The sequence below is a fragment of the Natrix helvetica genome (assembly GCF_964273705.1).
Source record: "Natrix helvetica genome assembly, chromosome: 5".
Classification (NCBI taxonomy): domain Eukaryota; kingdom Metazoa; phylum Chordata; class Lepidosauria; order Squamata; family Natricidae; genus Natrix; species Natrix helvetica.
The window spans coordinates 73,619,761-73,642,518 of NC_138551.1; the positions used below are offsets into that span (position 1 = coordinate 73,619,761).

General features: G+C 39.3%; 1 protein-coding gene across 2 annotated transcripts in view; it reads right to left on the bottom strand.

Moving 5' to 3' along the window:
• Window positions 1–3,404: 3,404 nt before the first annotated feature.
• The window catches only part of CFAP46 (cilia and flagella associated protein 46), a 101,172-nt gene continuing 81,818 nt past the window's right edge, over window positions 3,405–22,758 (bottom strand). For both annotated transcript variants that reach the window (XM_081953993.1, XM_081953992.1), the window contains exons 52-61: window positions 21,979–22,137; window positions 21,130–21,188; window positions 18,800–18,860; window positions 17,838–17,873; window positions 16,377–16,476; window positions 14,821–14,933; window positions 12,365–12,446; window positions 8,675–8,811; window positions 6,170–6,253; window positions 3,405–4,147 (exon numbers count right to left, since the gene is read on the bottom strand). In XM_081953993.1, the coding sequence (XP_081810119.1) occupies window positions 4,017–4,147; window positions 6,170–6,253; window positions 8,675–8,811; window positions 12,365–12,446; window positions 14,821–14,933; window positions 16,377–16,476; window positions 17,838–17,873; window positions 18,800–18,860; window positions 21,130–21,188; window positions 21,979–22,137 (962 nt within the window). In that variant the 3' untranslated portion in view covers window positions 3,405–4,016. The remainder of the gene's footprint in view (window positions 4,148–6,169; window positions 6,254–8,674; window positions 8,812–12,364; window positions 12,447–14,820; window positions 14,934–16,376; window positions 16,477–17,837; window positions 17,874–18,799; window positions 18,861–21,129; window positions 21,189–21,978; window positions 22,138–22,758) is intronic.

The following is a 22,758-nucleotide window of genomic DNA, read 5'->3' on the forward strand; positions in this document are numbered from 1 at the left end:
GTAGATTAAAGAAAAAAAGGGGAAAAAAAACAATTTAGGTAATAAATGTCTTACCTAAATTATCAGACATTTCTGGAAACTGCTTCTTTCCATCCACAAATGTTGCTTAATGTATTTTCTAATTACCACCATGGACCATCCTCCAGATTATAAAGCATCATTTCTCACCCTTGCAACTTTAAGATGAGACAACACAGTCCTTTCAGCAGTTCCAAAAAGGTTCCACACCTCTTTGCACTGTTCAGGTGATTCTGAGGGCACAGGTAACACATGGCCTCAGTGACTCCCGGAAAGAATGCTAACGACCAGGTGACTGCAAGGAATATAAATCCTTCCATTCCCCACCATTCAGTCAGAACTGAAGAAGCTTCTTGGATGAGAAGTGAAATGTCTTCAAGGAAAAACAAAGGAAGTTTAGGCCCAGTACTCTTCAACATCTTCATCAATGACTTGGATGAGGGAATAAATGGGGAACTCATCAAATTTGCAGGTGACACCAAGCTGGCAGGAATAGCCAACACTCCAGAAGATAGGCTTAAGATACAGAAGGATCTTGACAAACTTGAACATTGGGCACAATCTAATAAAATGAAATTCAATGGTGAAAAGAGTAAGGTTCTACATTTAGGCAACAAAAACGCAATGCACAGGTACAGTATAGGTGGTACCTTGCTCAGTAGTAGTAACAGTGAAAGGGATCTTGGAGTCCTAGTGGACAACCATTTAAATATGAGCCAGCAGTGTGCAGCAGCTGCCAAAAAAGCCAACACAGTCCTAGGCTGCATCAACAGAGGGATAGAATCAAGATCACGTGAAGTGTTAATACCACTTTATAATGCCTTGGTAAGGCCACACTTGGAATACTGCATTCAGCTTTGGTCACCATGATGTAGAAAAGATGTGGAGACTCAAGAAAGAGTGCAGAGAAGAGCAACAAAGATGATTAGGGGAGTGGAGACTAAAACATATGAAGAACGGTTGCAGGAACTGGGTATGTTTAGCTTAAGAGAAAGAAGGACTGGGGAGACATGATAGCAGTGTTCCAATATCTCAGGGGTTGCCACAAAGAAGAGGGAGTCAAACTGTTCTCCAAGGCACCTGAGGGTAGAACAAGAAGCAATGGGTGGAAACTAATTAAGGAGAGAAGCAACTTAGAACTGAGGAGAAATTTCCTGACAAGTTAGAACAATTAATCAGTGGAACAGCTTGCCTCCAGAAGTTGTGAATGCCCCAACACTGGAAGTCTTTAAGAAGATGTTGGAGAGCCATTTGTCTGAAACAGTATAGGGTTTCCTGCCTAGGCAGGGGGTTGGACTAGAAGACCTCCAAGGTCCCTTCCAACTCTACTATTGTATTGTATTGAAGTTGTGAAAGTCCAGTTGCCTCTTGAAAAAGCACCTTTGGGACAACCATGACCCTGGATGACTAAGAATCTACATAGACCTTAAAATGAGAGTACAACTCCCAGAATTCCCCAATCAGGGAACGAAACTTTAAGTCCAAATATGTTCAAGTTCCCAAAGCTTAGAAATATTGTTATAAAGGAATATCAGGAAAAATGTATGGTTTATCTGTTACAAATATAGCGTCGGATTACAGCTCAGTACAACACTATGTAGATTAGGGACAGAAACTGGGCAATGGCCACCTGGCGAGCAGGGATTTGCATCTTTAGCAATTGTAGGATTACCGTAAACAGAATCTTGCAAATCTGAAAGCATCTCTCTCCTGTCCCTCACATTTGCTGTCCCCAAAATTAGGGAGGGCCCTTTCTGAGATGCTTTCTTCTCCCAGCCTTCCTTTGGATTTAGATTTCATTTACCAGACAGTTGTTCAGCTTGCTGTTCTTCCTGCCGTCTCTCAAGATCACTCCCACATACCCTCACACGTGCTAACACACATGTTGTAACCCAATCGATGAATCAAAAGCTAATTAAATGAATATTGTAATGCGCACACATCCAGAAAGAGAAGCTGTAAACTCCCTTTAGCTTGTCTCTGCCTCCTGTCCAAATCTATAGACCAATTCCGGTTTCATGGGTCTTCATTTTAAATGAACTTTAAAATTGTCCTACGGATTGAAACCACAGCATCCAAGAGCATAAGGTTTGCTAGAGGCAGACATCATGCATCACAGTGGCTTTTTGAACAAGACTCCCAATAATTACAACGTTCTTTTTGTCCCTCATGTAAGCTCCCCTTTCCCTCAAATTTCCTGCAAAACTTCAATTGCCCTAAAATTCAATTAACTTTACAGCTTAAGAATATCTAAGAATGAAATGGAACAAATATGAAAGGAATCATGGGTGCTTTCAAGTAAGTAATTTGATGAGAGAAACATGGTTGACATAGTTATCTGATCAGTCGGGCTGGGCAGGCAGAAAGGGGAAATTCCATTTATTTCTATCCACAGATAGACCCTCAAAACATCAAAATATTACAGATGTCGTGATATTTATACTTCTGTGAAACAGAGCTCTTATACTTCAATCGCTTTCTAATTAACTTTAGCCTAGCAGGGGAGCCTCTGGTAGCATTTTCCAGAGACACATTCACGTCTTAAAAGGAACACAAACAATTTATCGTAGCAAACAGACATGTGTAACTTGCTGAGAAAGAAATATTCTAAAAGTTTGAGAGAAAGAGGGCATGATTGGTTTTGGGCATTTTATTTGATATTACTTTTTCTATTAACCAGAAGTAAGAAGATGATAGCATGCAATATAGTTATATAATGTATGGGCATAACATGCCTAGGTATTTGATTTAGCTCACTGGAGGTGGCTGGGATGTTATGTGATTGTAGAAATCATTGCCAGGCCAATAACTCCATTGGCAAACTGGGATCATATTCATACACAATCATACATGCCTTTAAAAAGGTGTAATCATGTATTGCTTTCTAAGACTAGATTCTCAGTCATCCAGGTCATGTTTGTCCCAAAGGTGCTTTTTTAAGAGGCAATTGGACTTTCTGTTTTTTCTTTGAAGACATTTCGCTTTTCATCCAAAAAGCTCAGAGTTAAAGAAGCTTCTTGAATGGGAAGAAAAATGTCTTCAAAGAAATACCAGAAAGTCCAATGGCCTCTTGAAAAATTACCTTTGGGACTTGACAGGTGGATAAAAATGGCAAATCCATAATAATAATACTTTATTGATTAGCCATCAGGCCATATCAAAATACGAAGTACAGAACAATAACACCATACAAACATACTGTAACAAAATATAGTAAAACCAGAACTAGAATATACAACTCATATTTTTGAATTACAGTAGCAATTTATCCTATTAGAAATAAAAGCGGAAATGTGGTGACAGTTGAACAGTATCACTGGTAGATTCAGTTTTCTTTCTTTCTTTCTTTTTTCTTTCTTTCATTCTTTCTTCCTTCCTTTCCTTCCCTTTCCTTACTTTTTTTTTTTGGCAAATTTTCTTTTTTTCAAATCCCAAAGAAAAGGAAAAGGTAGTAGTGATTATGGTTACAGCTGACTTATATGAAGTGATCATGGATGGATTGTTAAACAAATGAAAGTTTGGTCTGATCAATTAGAAAGTAGATGGAATTTTAAGAGTGTAATAGGTATTATTTCATCATGCATATTAAATGATCTTGTTTAATTAGTAGGCTTAGGTTTGAAACAGCTGTCTTGTATTTTTTTAAAAATATACTAAATGTGTTTCTATGAATTGCTAAGTATCATTATTTTATCACTTATATGCCATCCAAGCAATTAACTTTATTACTTATAACAACCTTGTCTCAGACACCCAATGTAAAAAAAAACCCAGGCTTCCATATACCGCAACCCAATTTTAAAACGGTTAATCCAAAAAATCTGATGGAAATTAGAATAGCAAAACCATCACATTAAGAAACAAAAGAGTTTTAAGATAATTGTCAATGTTAAACTTTAAAAGAACCATTGAGTATTGGCTTCTTAAAAACAGCATCAAATGCCATGAAAACCTGTTCCCTTCACACGCCAAGGGCACTTAAAGAAACATATTGCTAATCACGTAAACATGGTGTTGGGCAACCCATACAAAATAGCATCAATAACTGAAGCATGAATTGGAGTCTGGCTTGACTGACTGGGACTTTTGCTGTGATCTTCTTTCTCAGCTCCAAGGGAACCAGGTGATCCTGCCAAAATAGAGCAAAATTCGAGTTACATCCTAAGACTGCAAGATTTCAAGAGCCCAGGCAAGTCTTTTGAAAAATTATATTGATTTTTCTATTTGCATTTAGTGAAATTGAGTTCAGGATATTTACTTTTGCTTGCTTCAACAGCCAGCCAGTATGGTACAGTGGTTAAGATGTTGGACTGGTACCTATGAGTCTTCCTTCAGCTGCAGAAGGATGTTTGGGCCAGTGGTTATCTCAATATAATGTACTTTATGGGTTGTTGTGAGTGCAATGTATTTCCATGCATGCCTATAAGATGACGTTGTGCTATGTAAGTTTCCCTCAGCTCCTGAAGGAAAGGCAGGATAGATATTAAACAAACAAACAAACATTCAGACTCATTCAAGCACTGTATTATCCATAAAGCCCCTATCCCACTTCCTGTTCAGGCAATACCTGATTAATAAGCTTCATCTATCTAGAAAAAGGTGTCATTTAAAGAACTATTATTAGTAACCATAGAACTATCATTTTGTTAGAAAGTAAGGCAGTGCCTGTTTTCTTGGAAAAGCACACTTGTTGGCCACCAATCCCTGTGTGAGTAGGGATTGGCGGCCAACAAGGGCTCCCTCACAAGTTTATCAGCAGACAGTTGTGAGCACCTGTGTTACACTATTTTTGTATGTTTCAGTGTCATGTGTATAAAGGCACTGAGCCTCTTCTGACAGGCCATTGTTTCTTGATTCAGGGCTAGCTTTGCGTTTTGGCATTTGGCTGGTGTTTTAAAGATTACTGAAATCACAAAAGAATTGCATGTCTTAAGCTACAAAATCAGCTCATAGAATAACCTGTGACCTTAAACTGTGTTACTGCAAAGGTTAAAGTAGTCTCTAAATTCAATACTAAAAGCTAGAAAATATCAAAGGCCAGCTAATGGTAAGGCTACCTGTCAGGAAATTCTGCCTTCTAGATGATTGCCAGAAATTGTCCTGACTAACAAGACCTATTCAGAATGTACAGAAATCTCTTATCTCTAGTGAAACAGAAACCAGGTAACATTTATGTGACTGAGTAATGCATTTCAAGTATGAAGTTGGTATTGTAAGTTACAAATCCATCTGGTGGTGATGCTGTCTAACCCACATTACTAATAGCAATAGCACTTAGACTTATATACTTATAAACTTCTTCATAGTGCTTTACAAACCTCTCTAAGCCATTTACATAGTCAGTATATTGCCCCCAATAATCTGGGTCCTCATTTTATCAACCTCGGAAGGATGGAAGGCTAAATCAACCTTGAGCCAGTTAAGATTAAACCGCTGGCAGCTGGCAGAGTTAGCCAGTAATACTGTCTTCTAACCACTGAGCCACCATGGCTTTCTTATCAAGTAGTAGGTTGTGGTGAACTTTATCAAATGCTTTACTGAAGTCCAAGTAAATTATATCCATAGCATTTCGCTGGTCCACTAATTTTGTCACTTTGTCAAAGAATGTTGATAAGATTTGTCTGGCATGATCTGTTTTTGACAAATCCAAATCTTGCTTTAGGTGTTCACAGATTTGTTGCTTACTTATGTTTTCCAGAATCTTTCCAGGTTTGGTGTCAGGATGATAGGTCTGTAGTTTCCTGGATCTATCCCCCCACCTCCATTTTCTTGAAGATGGGAACCACACCAGCTCTTTCCCAGTCCCATCAGCTCTGGTAGGGGGTGTAATCCATCTGATCCTGGTGATTTGAACTCGTCTAGAGTGGATAGGTGTGCTCTAATCATTTTCTTGCTTACATTCCTAACCTTTATTTTACAGTATTTGTTTTTTGGTAGGTTGGACTGATTTTTTTTCACTTTCATGTAAAGACAGATGCTGTATTTTTTGTTCAAATTATTTTGCAATTAGCTCCCACAGTCCCTATCTCCATGTTGCTACTTTCTACATGGATGAAACTGTATATTTTCTTTCATAGGACACACAGTACAATTCAGAAATAAACTTTTATATTATAAAAATAAAATATATATATAAAAATAAGCAATTTACTTTGTGGTGTCTTATCCCAGACCGTTCTTTTCTTCTGAAGAATACGAACAGCCTGTCCAGTTGTTTTGCCTACTTTTATGAAATCTGTAAAACAAGAGCAGGCTTACATATGTACACAATAAAACATATGCAGATTCAACATATAGTATTATATATGTTACACATTGGCTTTAGACATTGACTATATATAAAACACCCCACCTCCCACCCACGTAAACAAATAATTTCTAGCATCAATTTATCGGTAGTTCTCATTTAGTGACCACAATTGAGACAACAATTCAGTCATTAAGTGAAGTGATTGCTAACTGAAACCACAACTGGGCTTATGATCTTATTTCACAGCTTTGCTTTGCTTAACAGACTTGCAAAGGTTGTAAATATAAGGAATGGTTGCAGGGTTACTTTTTCATCATGTTGTAGTTACAGATAATTGCCTGTATAAGGCAGTCACTAAATGTGGACTACCTGTATTGCAACTTAACTAGGACAAACAGCAGTTGCAGGCAATGGTTTGCACTTTTCTTCAAAGCTAGCTTAGGGCTCTGATCTGGATTGTGACTATTCTCTGCCTTTCATTTTAAATGCAAAATAAATATTTGATCCAAGCATTTTTGAAAGTACAAACTTGTTTGGAGAAATGGCTGTTCAGGGTTTGGACATAATCAAAGAATTGTTGGAGTTATAAGAACCGCTTGTCACTTATTAGAAGTGAATCAAGCCCTTAATTTGTGCTTCTATTCATTATCTGTTCTCTAAGGTAGTGGATCTTAGATTCAAAATGGCTACACTTTGGCTGGCATGGACCCACATGCAAAAGAATAGACAGTGATTTTTTTCAAACTTAATACTTTATCTGTGTTAACAGGCCAAATCTACATTCAGGCTGGACTAGTGAAAATGCATTGATTTCTGGATTTCATTGTATGTAGCAATGCTAATTTCCTAATAAGCATACTTCAGTTTTCACCCTACATTCAGGGAAAACAAAGTAATATTCTGGCTTGAGTTGTTAACAGGGGAGCCTCCCTACATATTGTAGCTATGTTAGGGATCTGCCCTTAAAGGTTTGTTATCAGAATGTTCTACAATTGCTGGTAGCAATAGGAAGTGCTTGTCTCAGCATCTCTTTCCTTGGAAAACTAGCATTTGACAATGGCAGATGCAAGAGTAATGGCCATTGCACTTGTCCTTTGCAAGATCTGCTGACAATGGATTTGTTCCTGCATTGCCAGCCCATTCAGGCTTTTAAGTACACTAGAACAAGGAGCCAGTCATTTATTCTTCTAGGAAGATAAGTGGGAAACAAGATATTAAATTCCCAACTTATTCCAAAGGTCAAAGCTTCACAAAAGTTGTTCTTGGAATCCACCAAAGTAGAAAGCAGCATATAAATAATGCAATTGTCTTCAGTAAAAGTATTTTAATATCTTTTCATAAGCTATGTAAATTTAGAGGTGAATTTTAATTAAACAATTTTTTAACAAAATTATTTACTGCACGAACAAAGGGCTGTGGTTATTTTTCGGAGTATAAGACGCACCTTTTTCCCTCAAAAAAGAAAATCATTTTAAATGAAGGCTGAAAATCTGGGTGTGTCATACAGCATTTATTGGCCTCCTGTACCTCGCCCCTTGCATAGCCCGAAGGAGGCTTTCAGAGAGCTCCTGGGGGCTCGGGAGGGCAGAAATGAGCAAAAAATGGACCGTTTTTTGCTCAATATTCCTCCCCCAGCCCCCAGGAGCACTCTATAAGCTTCCTAATGCTCTTTTTTTGACAGAAAACGGGCCGTTTTTTGCTTGTCTTTGCCCCCTCTACCCCCCCTAGGAACACTCTACAAGCCTCCTAAGGGCTATTCATGCCCTTTTGGGGGGGGGGAATAGGACTGTTTTCGTGAAAAACTGTTTTTGGGAGGTTTGCAGAGTGCAAAAACTTTTTTAAAAAAATTGTCTCTTCAAAACCTTGGTGCGTCTTATACTCCGGTGCATCTTATACTCCGAAAAATATGGTAGCTATTAGGACAGGAACACTATAGTTAATTCAAGTCTATACATGCTGTTTGCCTGGATTCACCACCTTTATTATACAAAGCATAATTTGATAGTAAAACTGAACGTTAAGCAAATGTGTGGAAGTGTCATAAAACCCTTTTCTTTTTCCTAAATTCCCACTGGATTTTGTTTTTCATGGTTCAAACATTTTTGGATATGTTACAGATTACATACAATTGACAGTTACAGAAAAGATCGGTTATGGTATTTTAGTCGTAAATTACAGTTTTACTTGCTTAGCAAGTGCCCTGCATGGATTTAGAGTATATCAGGGTTTCCAGAATTCTTGGTAGCATTCAGGCAAACACGTAGAGTTTTTTTCTGAGAAAAAGATCACCTGTTCCAGAAATCCTTTAGAAATCCAGATGATTCACTTTCTAAAATCAGAGCTATTACTCAAAACAAAATCACATGTAATAGAATCTTGTTTTTCATTGAGATTGCTTTTACATACTTTCACATAAACTTTCTAATCGCATTGTATTTTCTTGCAGCGTAGTAAACCATTGGTTGATTATGATAGAACGCACTCCAATAAGGCTTAGAATGATTGCAGTTTCAGTTGTCTTCTCCAGAGACAAGCGGAAAGAGCTAAAAAAAAGTTATTAAGAAACTTAAAACATAAAATGACAAGCATTCTTGAATAACATGAATACAAAAGGCAAATACAAGGGCATTCAAACGTCATCATTACAGCCAGACTGCCACGATGTTATTGTAATTTTCTTACTTGTTCCTCATCAATATACTGGGGATTAAATATGGGATGTGCAAGCTATGAAAAGCTATAACATGCTATGTAAGTGTTAAGGACAAGCATGAAACATATAGTTTTGTTCAGAATAAAAGTGCATCACTTGGAATGTTCTAATAAGACATTCTGAGATGATAAGTGCTGTATCAGAACAAAATCTGGACAATTCAAGTGGCTTTTTTGAAAATTTAAAACAACGTTCTTGGAACACACTTTCTGTTTTGAGAATGTAACACTGAAAACCAGCATGATGAGTTTGAAGCTCTGTTGTTTTAATCAAAACAGTGGATTAACTTATGTTTTGTTCCATTCCTCAAAACAATCAGAACATATATATTATGTCTGGGTTTGCAATACTCAAAACTGAAATTCCGAGGTCAAAGCATTGTCAGTTCGAAGGTCATCTTTTTCTTTGGATCTTCAGGGCTGCCACACTTAATGCTGTGGGAAACTGGGAGCGAGGATTGCATGGAGTTGCAGGGATATTTTCCCATAATAGCATTCCTTTCTTTCAAGGACATTCAGCCTGCACCTGGAGTGGTGTGATTGGGAGGCATCTCCAATTGGGACGGTGCATTGATTGGACCATGTGATGGACATGTGGGTGCTGGGCAGGGGCTTGGACTTTCATTTGGCTGGGGAAAACCTGGAAGCTTTCAGATTCGGGTTTTCCCAGATGTGTCAATATAACATCTCTAATAAAATGGAACATTGAGGAACTTCTTGCTTAAGGGTCTTCTTTTGTTGGGGGGGGGGTTACTTGGAACCCTGACGAGCATTTTATTTATTCCCAAGGTGTAATATAATGTCAACGTGCAAAATTGTTGATAAATTATCTAGATGTATTTAAGTCACAGATGAAAATAATATTTTAGTAAGTATAAACAAATAGCAATTTGGTATCCATGACACAATGTACTCAGCTACATGTTTCCATAATGCTTCAATTCTACCCTGAATCAGAGGTGGATTGCTCCCAGTTTGGCCCAGTTCGGCCAAACCGGTAGTGGAATTCAGGCTTGGGTTGCAGAACCGGCAATGACCCAGGCCTGCCACCACACCCCCCGAACTGGTTCCCTTGCCATCGCTGGGCCACTGCCCTTTTGGATTTAGTGACTGCACATGTGCAGTTCACTGTAAATTGTTCTGCGCATGCACAAAGAACAATGCACATTGAACAGCGCACGTGCGTGAGAAAAGCGAGCGAGCGCACGGGTTGCGAACTGGTAATAAAACCAGCAGCAACCCACCTGTGCTCTGGATGATAACAGATCTTCTGGGGTAAATTTGAAGATGCACATGGGGATATGATGGACAGTTCTACTGCAAGTAGTAGCTAATTTTAATCTAGTATATCAACCCTGAGATTTTAAGTTTGAAAAAAAGGAGTGAGAAATTTAACTGTCAATAGAAGCAAACCTAACATGAGCTGCGGTAGCGCAGTGGTTAAAGTGCGGTACTGCAGGCTACTTCTGCTGACTGCCGGCTGCCTGAAATTTGACAGTTGAATCTCACTAGGCTCAAGGTTGGACTCAGCCTTCCATCCTTCCCAGGTGGGCAAAATGAGGACCCAGATTGTTGGGGGCAATATGCTGATTCTGTAAACCTCTTAGAGAGGGCTGGAAACACTGGAAAGCAGTATATACAGGTGAAACTTGAAAAATTAGAATATCGTGCAAAAGTTCATTTATTTCAGTAATGCAACTTAAAAGGGGAAGCTAATATATGAGATAGACTCATTACATGCAAAGCAAGATAGTTCAAGCCGTGATTTGTCCTAATTGTGATGATCATGAAAACCCCAAATCCACAATCTCAGAAAATTAGAATATTGTAAAAAGGTGCAATATTCTAGGCTCAAAGTGTCCCACTCTAATCAGCGAATTAAGCCATAACACCTGCAAAGGGTTCTTGAGCCTTTAAATGGTCTCTCAGCCTGGTTCAGTAGGAATCACAATCATGGGAAAGACTGCTGACCTGACAGTTGTGCAGAAAACCATCATTGACAACCTCCATAAGGAGGGAAAGCCTCAAAAGGTAATTGCAAAAGAAGTTGGATGTTCCCAAAGTGCTGTATCAAAGCACATTAATAGAAAGTTATGTGGAAGGGAAGAGTGTGGAAGAAAAAGGTGCACAAGCAGCAGGGATGACCGCAGCCTGGAGACGATTGTCAGGAAAAGGCCATTCAAAAGTGTTGGGGACTTTCACAAGGAGTGGATGAGGCTGGAGTCAGTGTATCAAGAGCTACCACACACAGCTGGATCCTGGACATGGGCTTCAAATGTAGTATTCCCCTTGTCAAGCCACTCCTGAACAACAAACAACGTCAGAAGCGTCTTACCTGGGCTAAAGAAAAACAGACCTGGTCTGTTGCTCAGTGGTCCAAAGTCCTCTTTTCTGATGAGAGCAACTTTTGCATCTCATTTGGAAACCAAGGACCCTGAGTATGGAGGAAGAATGGAGAGGCACGCACTGCAAGATGTTTGAAGTCCAGTGTGAAGTTTCCACAGTCTGTGTTGATTTGGGGAGCCATGTCATCTGCTGGTGTTGGTCCACTGTGCTTCATTAAGTCCAGGGTCAATGCAGCTGTCTACTAGGAGATTTTGGAGCACTTCATGCTTCCTTCCGCAGACGAGCTTTATGGGGATGCTGACTTCATTTTCCAGCAGGACTTGGCACCTGCCCACACTGCCAAAAGCACCAAAACCTGGTTCAATGACCATGGGATTACTGTGCTTGATTGGCCAGCAAACTCGCCTGACCTGAACCCTGTAGAGAATCTATGGGGCATTGCCAAGAGAAAGATGAGAGACATGAGACCGAACAATGCAGAAGAGCTGAAGGCCGCTATTGAAGCATCCTGGTCTTCCATAACACCTCAGCAGTGCCACAGGCTGATAGCTTCCATGCCACGCCGCATTGAGGCAGTAATTGCTGAAAAAGGGGCCCAAACCAAGTACTGAGTACATATGCATGCTTATACTTTTCAGAGGTCCAATATTGTTCTATCTACAATCCTTGTTTTATTGATTGCATGTAATATTCTAATTTTCTGAGATTGTGGATTTGGGGTTTTCATGAGCTGTAAGACAATCATCACAATTATGACAAATCACAGCTTGAACTATCTTGCTTTGCATGTAATGTCTTATCTCATATATTAGTTTCACCTTTTAAGTTACATTACTGAAATAAATGAACTTTTGCACGATATTCTAATTTTTCGAGTTTCACTTGTAAGTCTATTGCTGTTGCTAACAGACATACTTGAAAATAGTAAAAGTATGTTGATGTATATTAAATCACACCTAACATAAAATGGAAGGCTTGATGGAACTTTATATTGCATTCCTTTATCTTGCAAGTTATATGTTGTAACATTGATTTTACCTTTTCCCTTCATCTTGGTTTCTTAATCGTATAAGACTAGGTTTGGAATGCACACGTCCTGAAAGTACAATCAATTGGCATTCTGAGGAAGAAAGAAACAGCAAAGCTGAGATCAGTTCAGGAGCATCTCACGACATGAGCGCAGACTCTTCCTGAGCCATTCTTAAAAGATCAAGGAATCTCCAGAATCTTGTGGTAGGTAATACTTGGGACATCAAAAGAAGGGAGGACATCTTCTGACAGATAGTAACAGAGGTAAGCTTGGGCAAATAGAAAACTATGAAGAGACTTGGAAGAAAGAAACAGGGAAATAGAGAAAAAAGAACTGAAACAACTGTCAAAATCAAGGAGCCTATGGGAAGCAATATAATTTCAGAGCAACATTTCACAACAGTAAGACTCAGTCAGAGCTTCAAGGAATCACGAAAGGAAGCAGAATGTCTATTCTACTAGCTTCAGTCCTTCACTCTCTCATCTCAAAGTTTCCCTCCAACCAGTGGTGGGTTTCAAAAAATTTTATTACTGGTTCTGTGGGCGTGGCTAGGTGGGGGCATGTGACTGAGTGGGCATGGCCAACTGGATGTAACTCATGCACACTCAGTCAAATGACCCCACCACCAAGCCACGCCCACCAAAACGGGGGCAATTTTTGGGGGTTCTCCGATGGAGGGAAGGGGGGGGGGGGAAGAGAGGGGAAAAAACTCCCCAAAATTGACCGCCAGAGGATTTAGGGTGTGGAAAAGCCATAGGTTTCCTAGAAGGAATCAAAGCATTCAACTTTGCAGCCCAGAGGCCATGCCTGTGTTTATAAATCCAGAGAATGGAAAGGAAAAGGTGGGAGATAGGAAAAAATGCAGGTGGGGGCCATGGGAAATCGCCTGCAATTTTCCTACGTCCCATCCTTTCCTTCCCATTGTTCTCTCCCTACCCCATTTGCCCACCAGATTTAAACACCGGTGTGGCCTCCGGGCTGCAAAGTTGAATGCTTTAATTCCTTGTAGGAAATTTATGGCTTTTTCTGGCTCTGCACTCTGCAGCCCACCAGGGACTGGAGCGGGCCAGTTCAGGGGTGTGGCCAACCAGCTGTCACTACCGGTTCAGCGACCCATGCCCAATTACCACTACCTGTTCGCCCGAATCGGTCTGAACCGGGAGCAATCCACCTCTACCTCCAACCCATGTAAAAACTTCTGCCTTTATTTCAGTGGTGAGATTCAAATTTTTTTACTACCAGTTCTGTGGGCATGGCTTGGTGGGCATGGCAGGGGAAGGATACTGTAAAATCTCCATTCCCTCTCCACTCCAGGGGAAGGTTACTGCAAAATCCCCGTTTCCTCCTGATCAGCTGGGACTCTGGAGGCAGAGAATAGATGGGGGCGGGGCCAGTCAGAGGTGGTATTTACCGGTTCTCCGAACTACTCAAAATTTCAGGCTACCAGTTCTCCAGAACTGGTCAGAACCTGCTGAATACCACCTCTGCTTTATCTCCTTTTCTTCTTACTTGTTCTCTATTTCTGCAAATCCAGAGATTAGCAAATAGAGGGTCCTTTTTTATTTTGGAGAAATCAAGAGGGAAGTCAGCTAAAGTGACAGAGAAAGAGAGAAGAGGCAGAAATGGGCGGAGCTAAGGCTAAGTTGCCCCAGCAAAACCACAACATAGTCAATACAGATAGTCCTTGACTTATGACTATAATTAGGACTGGAATCTCGCTGATCTGATCTATGTTTTTACAGCCCTTCAGAAGTGTCCCACTCTCCTCCATGCATGGAGAGAAATTCCTTTGAGGGGTTGCAGAAACAGGGCCAGATCTTTGGGATCTGACTTCTGTTTCTGATGCTCTTTGAAGGAGTCCCCCTCTCCTGTGTGTACAAGGGGAATGCCTTCAAGGTGCTGCAAAAGCAGGGCTCAGATCTTTGGGATATGATCTTGGTCCTATAGCCCTTTGGAGGAGTTCTCCTTCCCTTCGTGCAGGGGAAGGAGAACTCTTTTGAGATGCTGCAGAAACATGGCTCTTCAGAATTGAATCTCTGTTCTTGTAGTTCTTCGGAGGAATTCCTTACTGTCTTTTGGGGGGTGAATTTCAAGTCTGTGACAGGAGGCATCAGCTTTTAATCTTCCCCAACAGCTTCCCTATTGATTTTCTAGAGAAGCTGGCAGAGAAGATTGCAAATGAAGATCACATGATTGCAGGGTGCTTGGCAATTGGCCATAAGTGTAAATACATTGCCAAGTATCCAGGCTGTGATCATGTGACCACAATGTTTTAAGATGGCTGGAAGAGCTTTATACCCTTTCGTAGCCCGCTGTACTTTTGGACTCTTGTTAAATAGCTAATCATAAGTTGAGGACTATCTGTATGGAATAGGAACATCGACAATAATACACCCGAATCAATAAAAAAGAAATACATTATGCAAAGAGAAAGGAAAGAGCTTTTCGGGTTTAAGTGAATCACCTGGGATATTCATAGCAACTATCTTGTCAAGTGCTACGTGGGAGAGGAATCTTGCCATTGCAGAGAAAAAAAGCATACTGCAGTTATTCAATATGTATTCCCACTCTGTGTAACTGCAGGAGGAAAAAAAATTAACATTATTATCTATTTAGAGGGAAAACCATAACAAAGTGTGCTGGTACTATAACAAATGCAACCTTCATTACGGGGAATCTCTCTCTCTCTCTCTCTTTCTTTCTCTCTCTCTCCTTCCTCCCTCAGTCCCTCCCTTGCACCTTTCTTGCCAAGATTTCAAAATGGTCTGTCATTGTGTTCTTCCTAGCATCAAGAAAGAGTGACTGGGCCAAGGCCACCCAGGAGGTTTCGTGCATAGAAGTCATACTCACCTGGCTATGCCAAATTGTTCCTGATAGTTAGAACAATTAATCAGTGGAACAGCTTGCCTCCAGAGGTTGTGAATGCCCCAACACTGGAAGTCTTTAAGAAGATGTTGGATAGCCATTTGTCTGAAATGGTATAGGGTTTCCTGCCTAGGCAGGGGATTGGACTAGAAGACCTCCAAGGTCCCTTCCAACTCTGCTATTGTAATGTATTGTATTGTTTACTCCAGCCAGTCTAGAATACTTCTACAGTTAATATGGGATGGAAAGCAATTCATAATTTAATCTTTAGAAATGTCATAGAATATCAGCATTAGAGACGGATATGCTGTAGAAATTATTTGGAATGGATTTCTACAGCATATTATTTCAATAAGTTTTCTTAAGGTCCACTTCGGTGCTTTTGTCACAAATGGCTGGAACACTCTGGACAAAGTATCCTAAAGTATCCTGAATCCTATTCATTTCAACATGAATTTTGAAAATTTTTAAACTAAAATTGATTACAAATATTGTGATTCTTTCCACTAAAAATGTAGTCTAGTCTTTTAAGACTAATTGTTTTTTGAGAAATCTTTTAGGGGTTTACACATGAATGCAAACTTCTTTAATTCTAAAATCAACGGACAAATGAAAACTTTGGTATCATACAGAATTTACCCTTTTTCAAATATTGCAATGCGGTTTGCTAATTAAAAATGGATAAAAGGAAAAGGATTGTTTGAAAATGGAAATATTGGAATTGAGTTCTAGCGTAACAACTCCTGGTGGTGGAATTGCAAATAATGAAGCTAGGAAAAAGGCACTTCACACATGGGCAAAAGCCTGGACTGTATACTATTTGCGGAATTTACTTATGTATTGCTCTGTATTTATTAACTGTGGTTCCATAAAAGAGTGAGAAATAGAACTACAGACAGCAAGAGCAGTCTGTCTTCATGAAAATAATATGAGGCATATTATCATGGAAAATTCATCCTAAATATGTCTATTAGGGTAAACTGCACACAAAAATGCATGACTGCAAACATTTCCCCCTAAAATACATATATTTTAATGTAAATCTTTTTTTTTTAAACCCTCAGGTTTTCAGCAAATGAAACTAAACAGATTCACAAAAATGAAAAAAGGGAATAAACAGAAATGAATTCACCTATTCCTAATGAACATACATACCATGCAAAGTGTATATCACCCATTATGCCTTCCCAACGAATGGTAAATGGCTCAAATTTTTCTAGGATTGCTCTAAAATGGTTTGCAGGATTTTCCAATGCTATATAATTAAAAAAAAGATATTAGCATTAGTTAGATTTTCTAAATCTAAATAGTTGTTAATTAAAAATATAATAAAAGCAGTGCTTATTGTAAATAAACACACAAAAATTAGATCTCTGCTATTTCTCCTTTAAGTGGCCTGCACAAAGATTTGTAATGCTTGATTTCATACTGGATAGTAATACACAGAAGTTGTAAATGTCACTTTGTCCACATTGCAATAAGGGAAACCAGTCAGGAAATATGACCAAATCTACTTTATTGTAAGCAGTGGTGGGTCTAGCAGGCCTCCCTGAAGCCCCCTAAAGCCAAAACAGGTGCTGAGCCCCCCACCTTATTTTGGGCTTAGCAGGCCTCCCTGAAGCCCCCTGGGAGCCAAAATGGGTGCAGGGAGCGCTGCCCCCCCTATTTTGGGCCTAGCAGGTTACCTGTAGGCAGGAGGAGGCAGCTCAGTTGGGGCGCAGGACAGGCACCACGTGGCAGCTTAGGCAGGCAAGCCGCCTGGGAGGTGAGAAGTGACTGGATGGGGTGGGTGGACAGGGCGAGCGAGCGGGGAACTGGTTTGGGAATGTGGCCTGGGTTGTTGCTAGTTCCAGCGATCCAGGCCGCCAAACCACTACCTGTTTGACTGAACCAGACCGAACCAGTAGGAACCCACCACTGATTGTAAGGTTTCATTAACAAAATCTTGCAAGTCTGAAGGTACAAATTTCCCACCACCACTTTTAACTATCTGACCAATCAGGGCATGTCCTTAAGTTTCTTTCTCTGACCCATTAGACTCTTGAGATCCCCACCCCTACACTTTTGTTTCATTTTCCCCCCTAAGCAGTATCTTTTCCCTCATCCCCCAAGGTCATGCACACATTCCATTACAGAGGGAACTTGACACGGAGAATTGCTAGTCACTTACAGGAAGCAGACAACTTAATATAAGCTTGTAACACACTACTTATTCTTATTGTACTGAGGTGGCACATAAGAACGACTATTAAATTTTAACATCAGTCTTAGTTTTGTTGCCTATAAAAGTGATTTTTATGATGTTGGAAAAAGAAAGCCTAAAGCATAACACAGGCTGAATGAGCCATGGTGGGGCAGTGGTTAGAATGCAGTACTGCAGGCTACTTCTGCTGACTGCCTGTTGCCAGCAGTTCGGCAGTTCAATTCTCACCGGCTCAAGGTTGATTCAGCCTTCCATCCTTCCGAGGTGGGTAAAATGAGAACCCAGATTCTCGGGGGCAATATGCTGACTCCTGTAAACCACTTAGAGAAGGCTGTAAAGCACTATGAAGTGATATATAAGTCTAAGTGCTGTTGCTATTTCTCATGGTTAACAAATAATTTGACCAGCCTTACCGTCTTCTCTTCCATCATTATATGGATCCACAATATCTGAGACAAACAATTAAGAATCTGTAACTGAGGTGAGAAATGGGCCAGGGTGAACTGGGCTTTTGTATACTCCCCCCCTGTAAGATACCCACAACCACAATATTACAGGGAAATAGACTAGGTTTGGAGAACAGGCCAACAGTAAGTATCTCTTGCAAAGAAATATTAACAGCACCCCAACTTATCTGAAGGCATGTAAATGTAATTTCATGTAAATTCATCAGCACCATCTGATCCTCTTCTCCCCCTCTGTGCCCTCCCCCCAAATCCTCTTTGTTCTTTCCTGTTTGTGGATTAGCAGATTCCCATTCCACATGATCCACCTTATGGAGCCTGTTCTCCCATTGTGGCCTCCTTTCACATCTGCGGAACAGCAATTCAATTTTCTTTTTTATTATTCAAAACTCACTCTCAATAACTCCTCACATTTATGCCTCCTTAGGTGGGAATACTAGCAAACATTCACTTCACCTTTGTATCTTTGCCTTAATTCTAATTTTATCCCTGTTGAGAGTCAAGAAGGAAGCTTAAAATCATCTTCTTTTGCCAGATTTCTGAATCTTAATTTACTGTGAGCTGCTGCTATTATATTTTAAAGTTGGTTGTGTTTACCACAGCCATATGTTTTATAGTTTTGGTTTTATATTGCAAACTACCCTTATGAGTTGTGTGTACAGAAATAGTATAAAATAACAAATGTACATATATTATGAGGAACATCCTTGCATTTCTGCAGTAGCTATTAATAAGTATTAAGAGTGTATTTTCTTAGATCTGAAATTTGATATTCATTCATTCATTCATTCAAGAAACTCAAGATAACATATCCATTGTTCCCTCCAGTGGGAACCTTATTTATTAAAGGTCTTATGAAAAACTTATTCTGTGGACATTCTATTTAATGAACAGCTATTTTGAAAGGATACATTTCACATTGTGGACATCAATGGAAATACAGTTGGGTGGCAGAATATGGTTAAGACTCGGCTGTTTTATAATAAGAAACATTAATTTGGCATGCAATAACCCCACCTCTGAAAAAAAAACCTTCTCTAAACAAATGCCTAATTTGAAATTCAAAGAAAGTACTGTATTTTTGGAGTATAAGACGCACCTTTTTCCCCTCAAAAAAGAGGCTGAAAATCGCGGTGCATCTTATACACTGAATACACCCTTTTTTGCCTCCTGAAACCCTGCCCCCTTCACCAAAATGGCCGTGCATAGCCTTTAGGAGGCTTTCAGAGTGTTCCTGGAGGCTGGGGAGGGCAGAAATAAGTGAAAAATGGGCCATTTTTTGCTCAATTGTGCCCCACCAGCCCCCAGAAGCACTCTATAAGCCTCCTAAAGGCTATGATGCCCTTTTTTGGGGACAAAAATGGGCCTGTTTCTGCAAAAAAATGGGCCGTTTTTGGAAGGTCTGCAGAGTGCAAAAACTTTTTTTTAAATTTGCCTGTTCAAAATCTTGGTGCGTCTTATACTCTAAAAAATATGGTAAATAGGACCGAGCTATTTTATTAACCTAAGTAAACATAATTTTATGCTCCTCCATAGGTATTTCAATATTCAATGAAGAACCCAGTGTTTTTTTCCTTGTTGGATTATGTCCAAAGATACCACATTTTTACCTAGAGTTATGCCGCTGGCAGGAGTGAAGAGAAAAGGCTGAAGATGGACAAACCCCATGAGGGACTGAGGTGAGTGAGCAAAATTATATGTTTATCTCAAGTTGTTCTCAATTTCCCCTTTTTTTCTGCTCTCTATTAAACATACATAAACTGAAAATGTCTAATTAACCTTCTAAATAGGAAATTAAATAAAGAAAAAATGTTTAAAATGTAATTTTTTCCTGTACATGAACATGAGATTTCAACCGAAAATCTCCTTCTTTGGTTTGTTACAGGACTTAGGACTCTTGTGGGAGCATAGCAACTCTAAACCAGGGTTGTCCAAACTTGGGAACTTTAAGACTTGTGGACTTCAACTCCCAGAATTCCCCAGCCAGCATGGCTGGCTGGGGAATTCTGGGATTTGAAGTCCACAAGTCTTAAAGTTCCCAAGTTTGGACACCCCTGCTCTAAACTAATATGTTTGACCCTGCCCTCAGGCTCAGTCTGGTTATCTCAGCACAGTCCTAATTATAAGGACTATTTGTATTTGCAACAGGTGAGACATATGCTACACCACTTGTTTCACTTGCACAGCTTTATACCTGATTGGAAGGATAACCAATTTATCAATAATATCCAATTAATAACCAATTTCATTGTATTTATTTTGTACAATGAAAATAAAGACTATACTAAGAATGAAAATGTGCTTGCGCATACATGTGCTGATTGGGAAAAATGTAACTGCCTATTCTCTCAGTGTTCACTGTTGTGAGGTCTTGGGTACAGGGAAGAATAGAGTTTTTTTTTTTTCATTTTTTCTGAAATGTATAGATTACATTAAAACTCCTAGATTGCTACTGCTGCAGAGGTGGTATTCAGCAGGTTCTGACCAGTTCTGGAGAACCGGTAGCGGAAATTTTGAGTAGTTTGGAGAACCAATAAATACCACCTCTGAATGGCCCCGCTCCCATCAATTCTCTGCAGCGGTGGGTTGCAATTTATTTTACTACTGGTTCGCTTGTACGTGCATGTGCAGAAGCGTTCGGGTGGTTGGGCAGAACCTCCTGCCACCGCCACTACCTATTCACCCAATCCGGGGCGAACCAGAGCAACCAACCTCTGATTCTCTACCTCCTGAGTCCCAGCTGATCGGGAGGAAATGGGGATTTTGCAGTAACTGTCCCCTAGAGTGGGGTGGGAATGGCGATTTTACAGTATCCTTCCCCTACTATGGCCACCAAGCTATGTCACGCCCACCATGCCATGCTCACAGAAACCAGTAGTAAAAAAATTTGAACCTCATCACTGTACTGATGTAATAGGTAAAGTTTTCGGATGAGTTGAAATCTAATAACCAGTTTAGCAAAATAGTTTACTATTAGCTTGCACTTTTCACCCAGTTCCAATATGCAGTTTTGATCAATTACTGAGATTTTCACAAATAGTCTTATGAAAATTTATTGCTACGTTTGCTAGATATATCTAATGGGACAAAACAGAGGGGCTAAGAAAACATGTAACTTTAACAGTAATAGGTATGCTCAAAATAAACAAATAAAACTATTAATAAAACAAATGTAATATTGACAATGGCATGAAGATATTAGTTAAGCATTTCAGGGAAACTCTACAGCATATATACTTACTACTTTTGTACCTCTTCTTTGTTCACTTTTTGGTCTTGCACTCTTTTTCCCCTCAATATCTATAAACATTAAAAGCACCATGCAAATAAAATGTTTTTCTCTGTAGACCAAGCATGCTCTTTATTCTTGTATTTCAACAGCACTATTTGGTAATATTAATAAAGATTTATTTATTAATAAAAATATATAAGTTATTGACTTGTTTACCCATTTAACTTGACAATCATACTTCTTGATTTTTTTAAAAAAGCCCAGATATAACTCTTTCTTTATTTTAGATTGGATCTCTTGACTAAGAAATCTAAAAAGTTTGGGAAATCAGTCAGATAAATATACAGTTTGCATTGCTACCTCGGTTCCTGTATCTCGTTTTTTAAAATTGAGCAAGACATACCATTTCAGCACTGCCTCATAGACTGACTATATTCTCTATCAGCATCAGAAGAAACCAAGATCTGAAATGCTAGCCTTATTGAGGTAATCTATCTCTACAGAGGATGTAAACATCTGAAAAGCCTAGGAGACATTAAAAAGAGATCTCTGCATATGCTCTGGTCTCTTAGTTCTTCTTTATGCTGAGCAGAGATCTGAAAGGACTGTCTCCCCATGCTGCAAGCTCTACTTACATAAAAGTGAATCTCTTTTCAGACCTTTCTACTCAATCCAGCCTTGCTGGGAAGCGAAGGCTAACCTGAGGCAGCTAAGTCAGGACAGGATGCTCACACCTAATTACACAAGGAACACCTCTGGTTGTGGAGGAAGACTTGAATAGGATTTCTGCACTGCTGTAATTAAAGTACCAGAAGTTTTGATTATATTTTCAAATGTTTGTCAACATAGCTGTACCACCTTCGTCTTTACGTATCCGATTGTAGACCATTTGGAGAGAGAAATCTCTGGACAGAGAACTTATTGCATCATCTTGGAAAATAGTTAGCGCTTCCAAAGGTAAGTCCAGAAGATCTTTATCTGCCAATAGAATCACACACTCCCCTATGTCGTCAGCACCTGATGATAACCGAAAAAATTAGGTCAACCACTGACATACGCAAAAGAATTAAAAATAAAATCTCTTGACATTTTCCTTTCTGTTCAAATGAATTAATTTTGTTTTCATTCTTAAATTTTTAACCCTGTCTGATAAGGTTGGGGATATAGTATATGTTATGAGCTAGAAATATATTTGATTATTCATATAATAACTGTGGCTAGAATTGAATTTGCACAAAGTTGGAAAGCTGAAGAAATCCCTAAAGATGAAAATGTGATTAAGAAAATATTAGATTATGCAGAAATGAGTAGATTAACACTAGCAATTAAAGGAAAGGAAGAAGATGATTATTTTATCATTGGTTAGAAAATAATGGATAAAAAGTATAAAATTAAATAATTTTAACAGGAGATTTGTTAAGTTGCAATGTTAAAATAAGAATACATATACATTAGTTTCTTGACTAAGAAATCTAAAAAGTTTGGGAAATCAGTCAGATAAATATATAGTTTGCATTGCTACCAGACCTCAATACCAGGAAAGATTCTGGAAAAGATAATCAAGCAACGAATTAACGAACACCTAGAAGCAAACAAAGTAATAGCCAAAAGCCAACATGGGTTTGTCAAAAACAGATC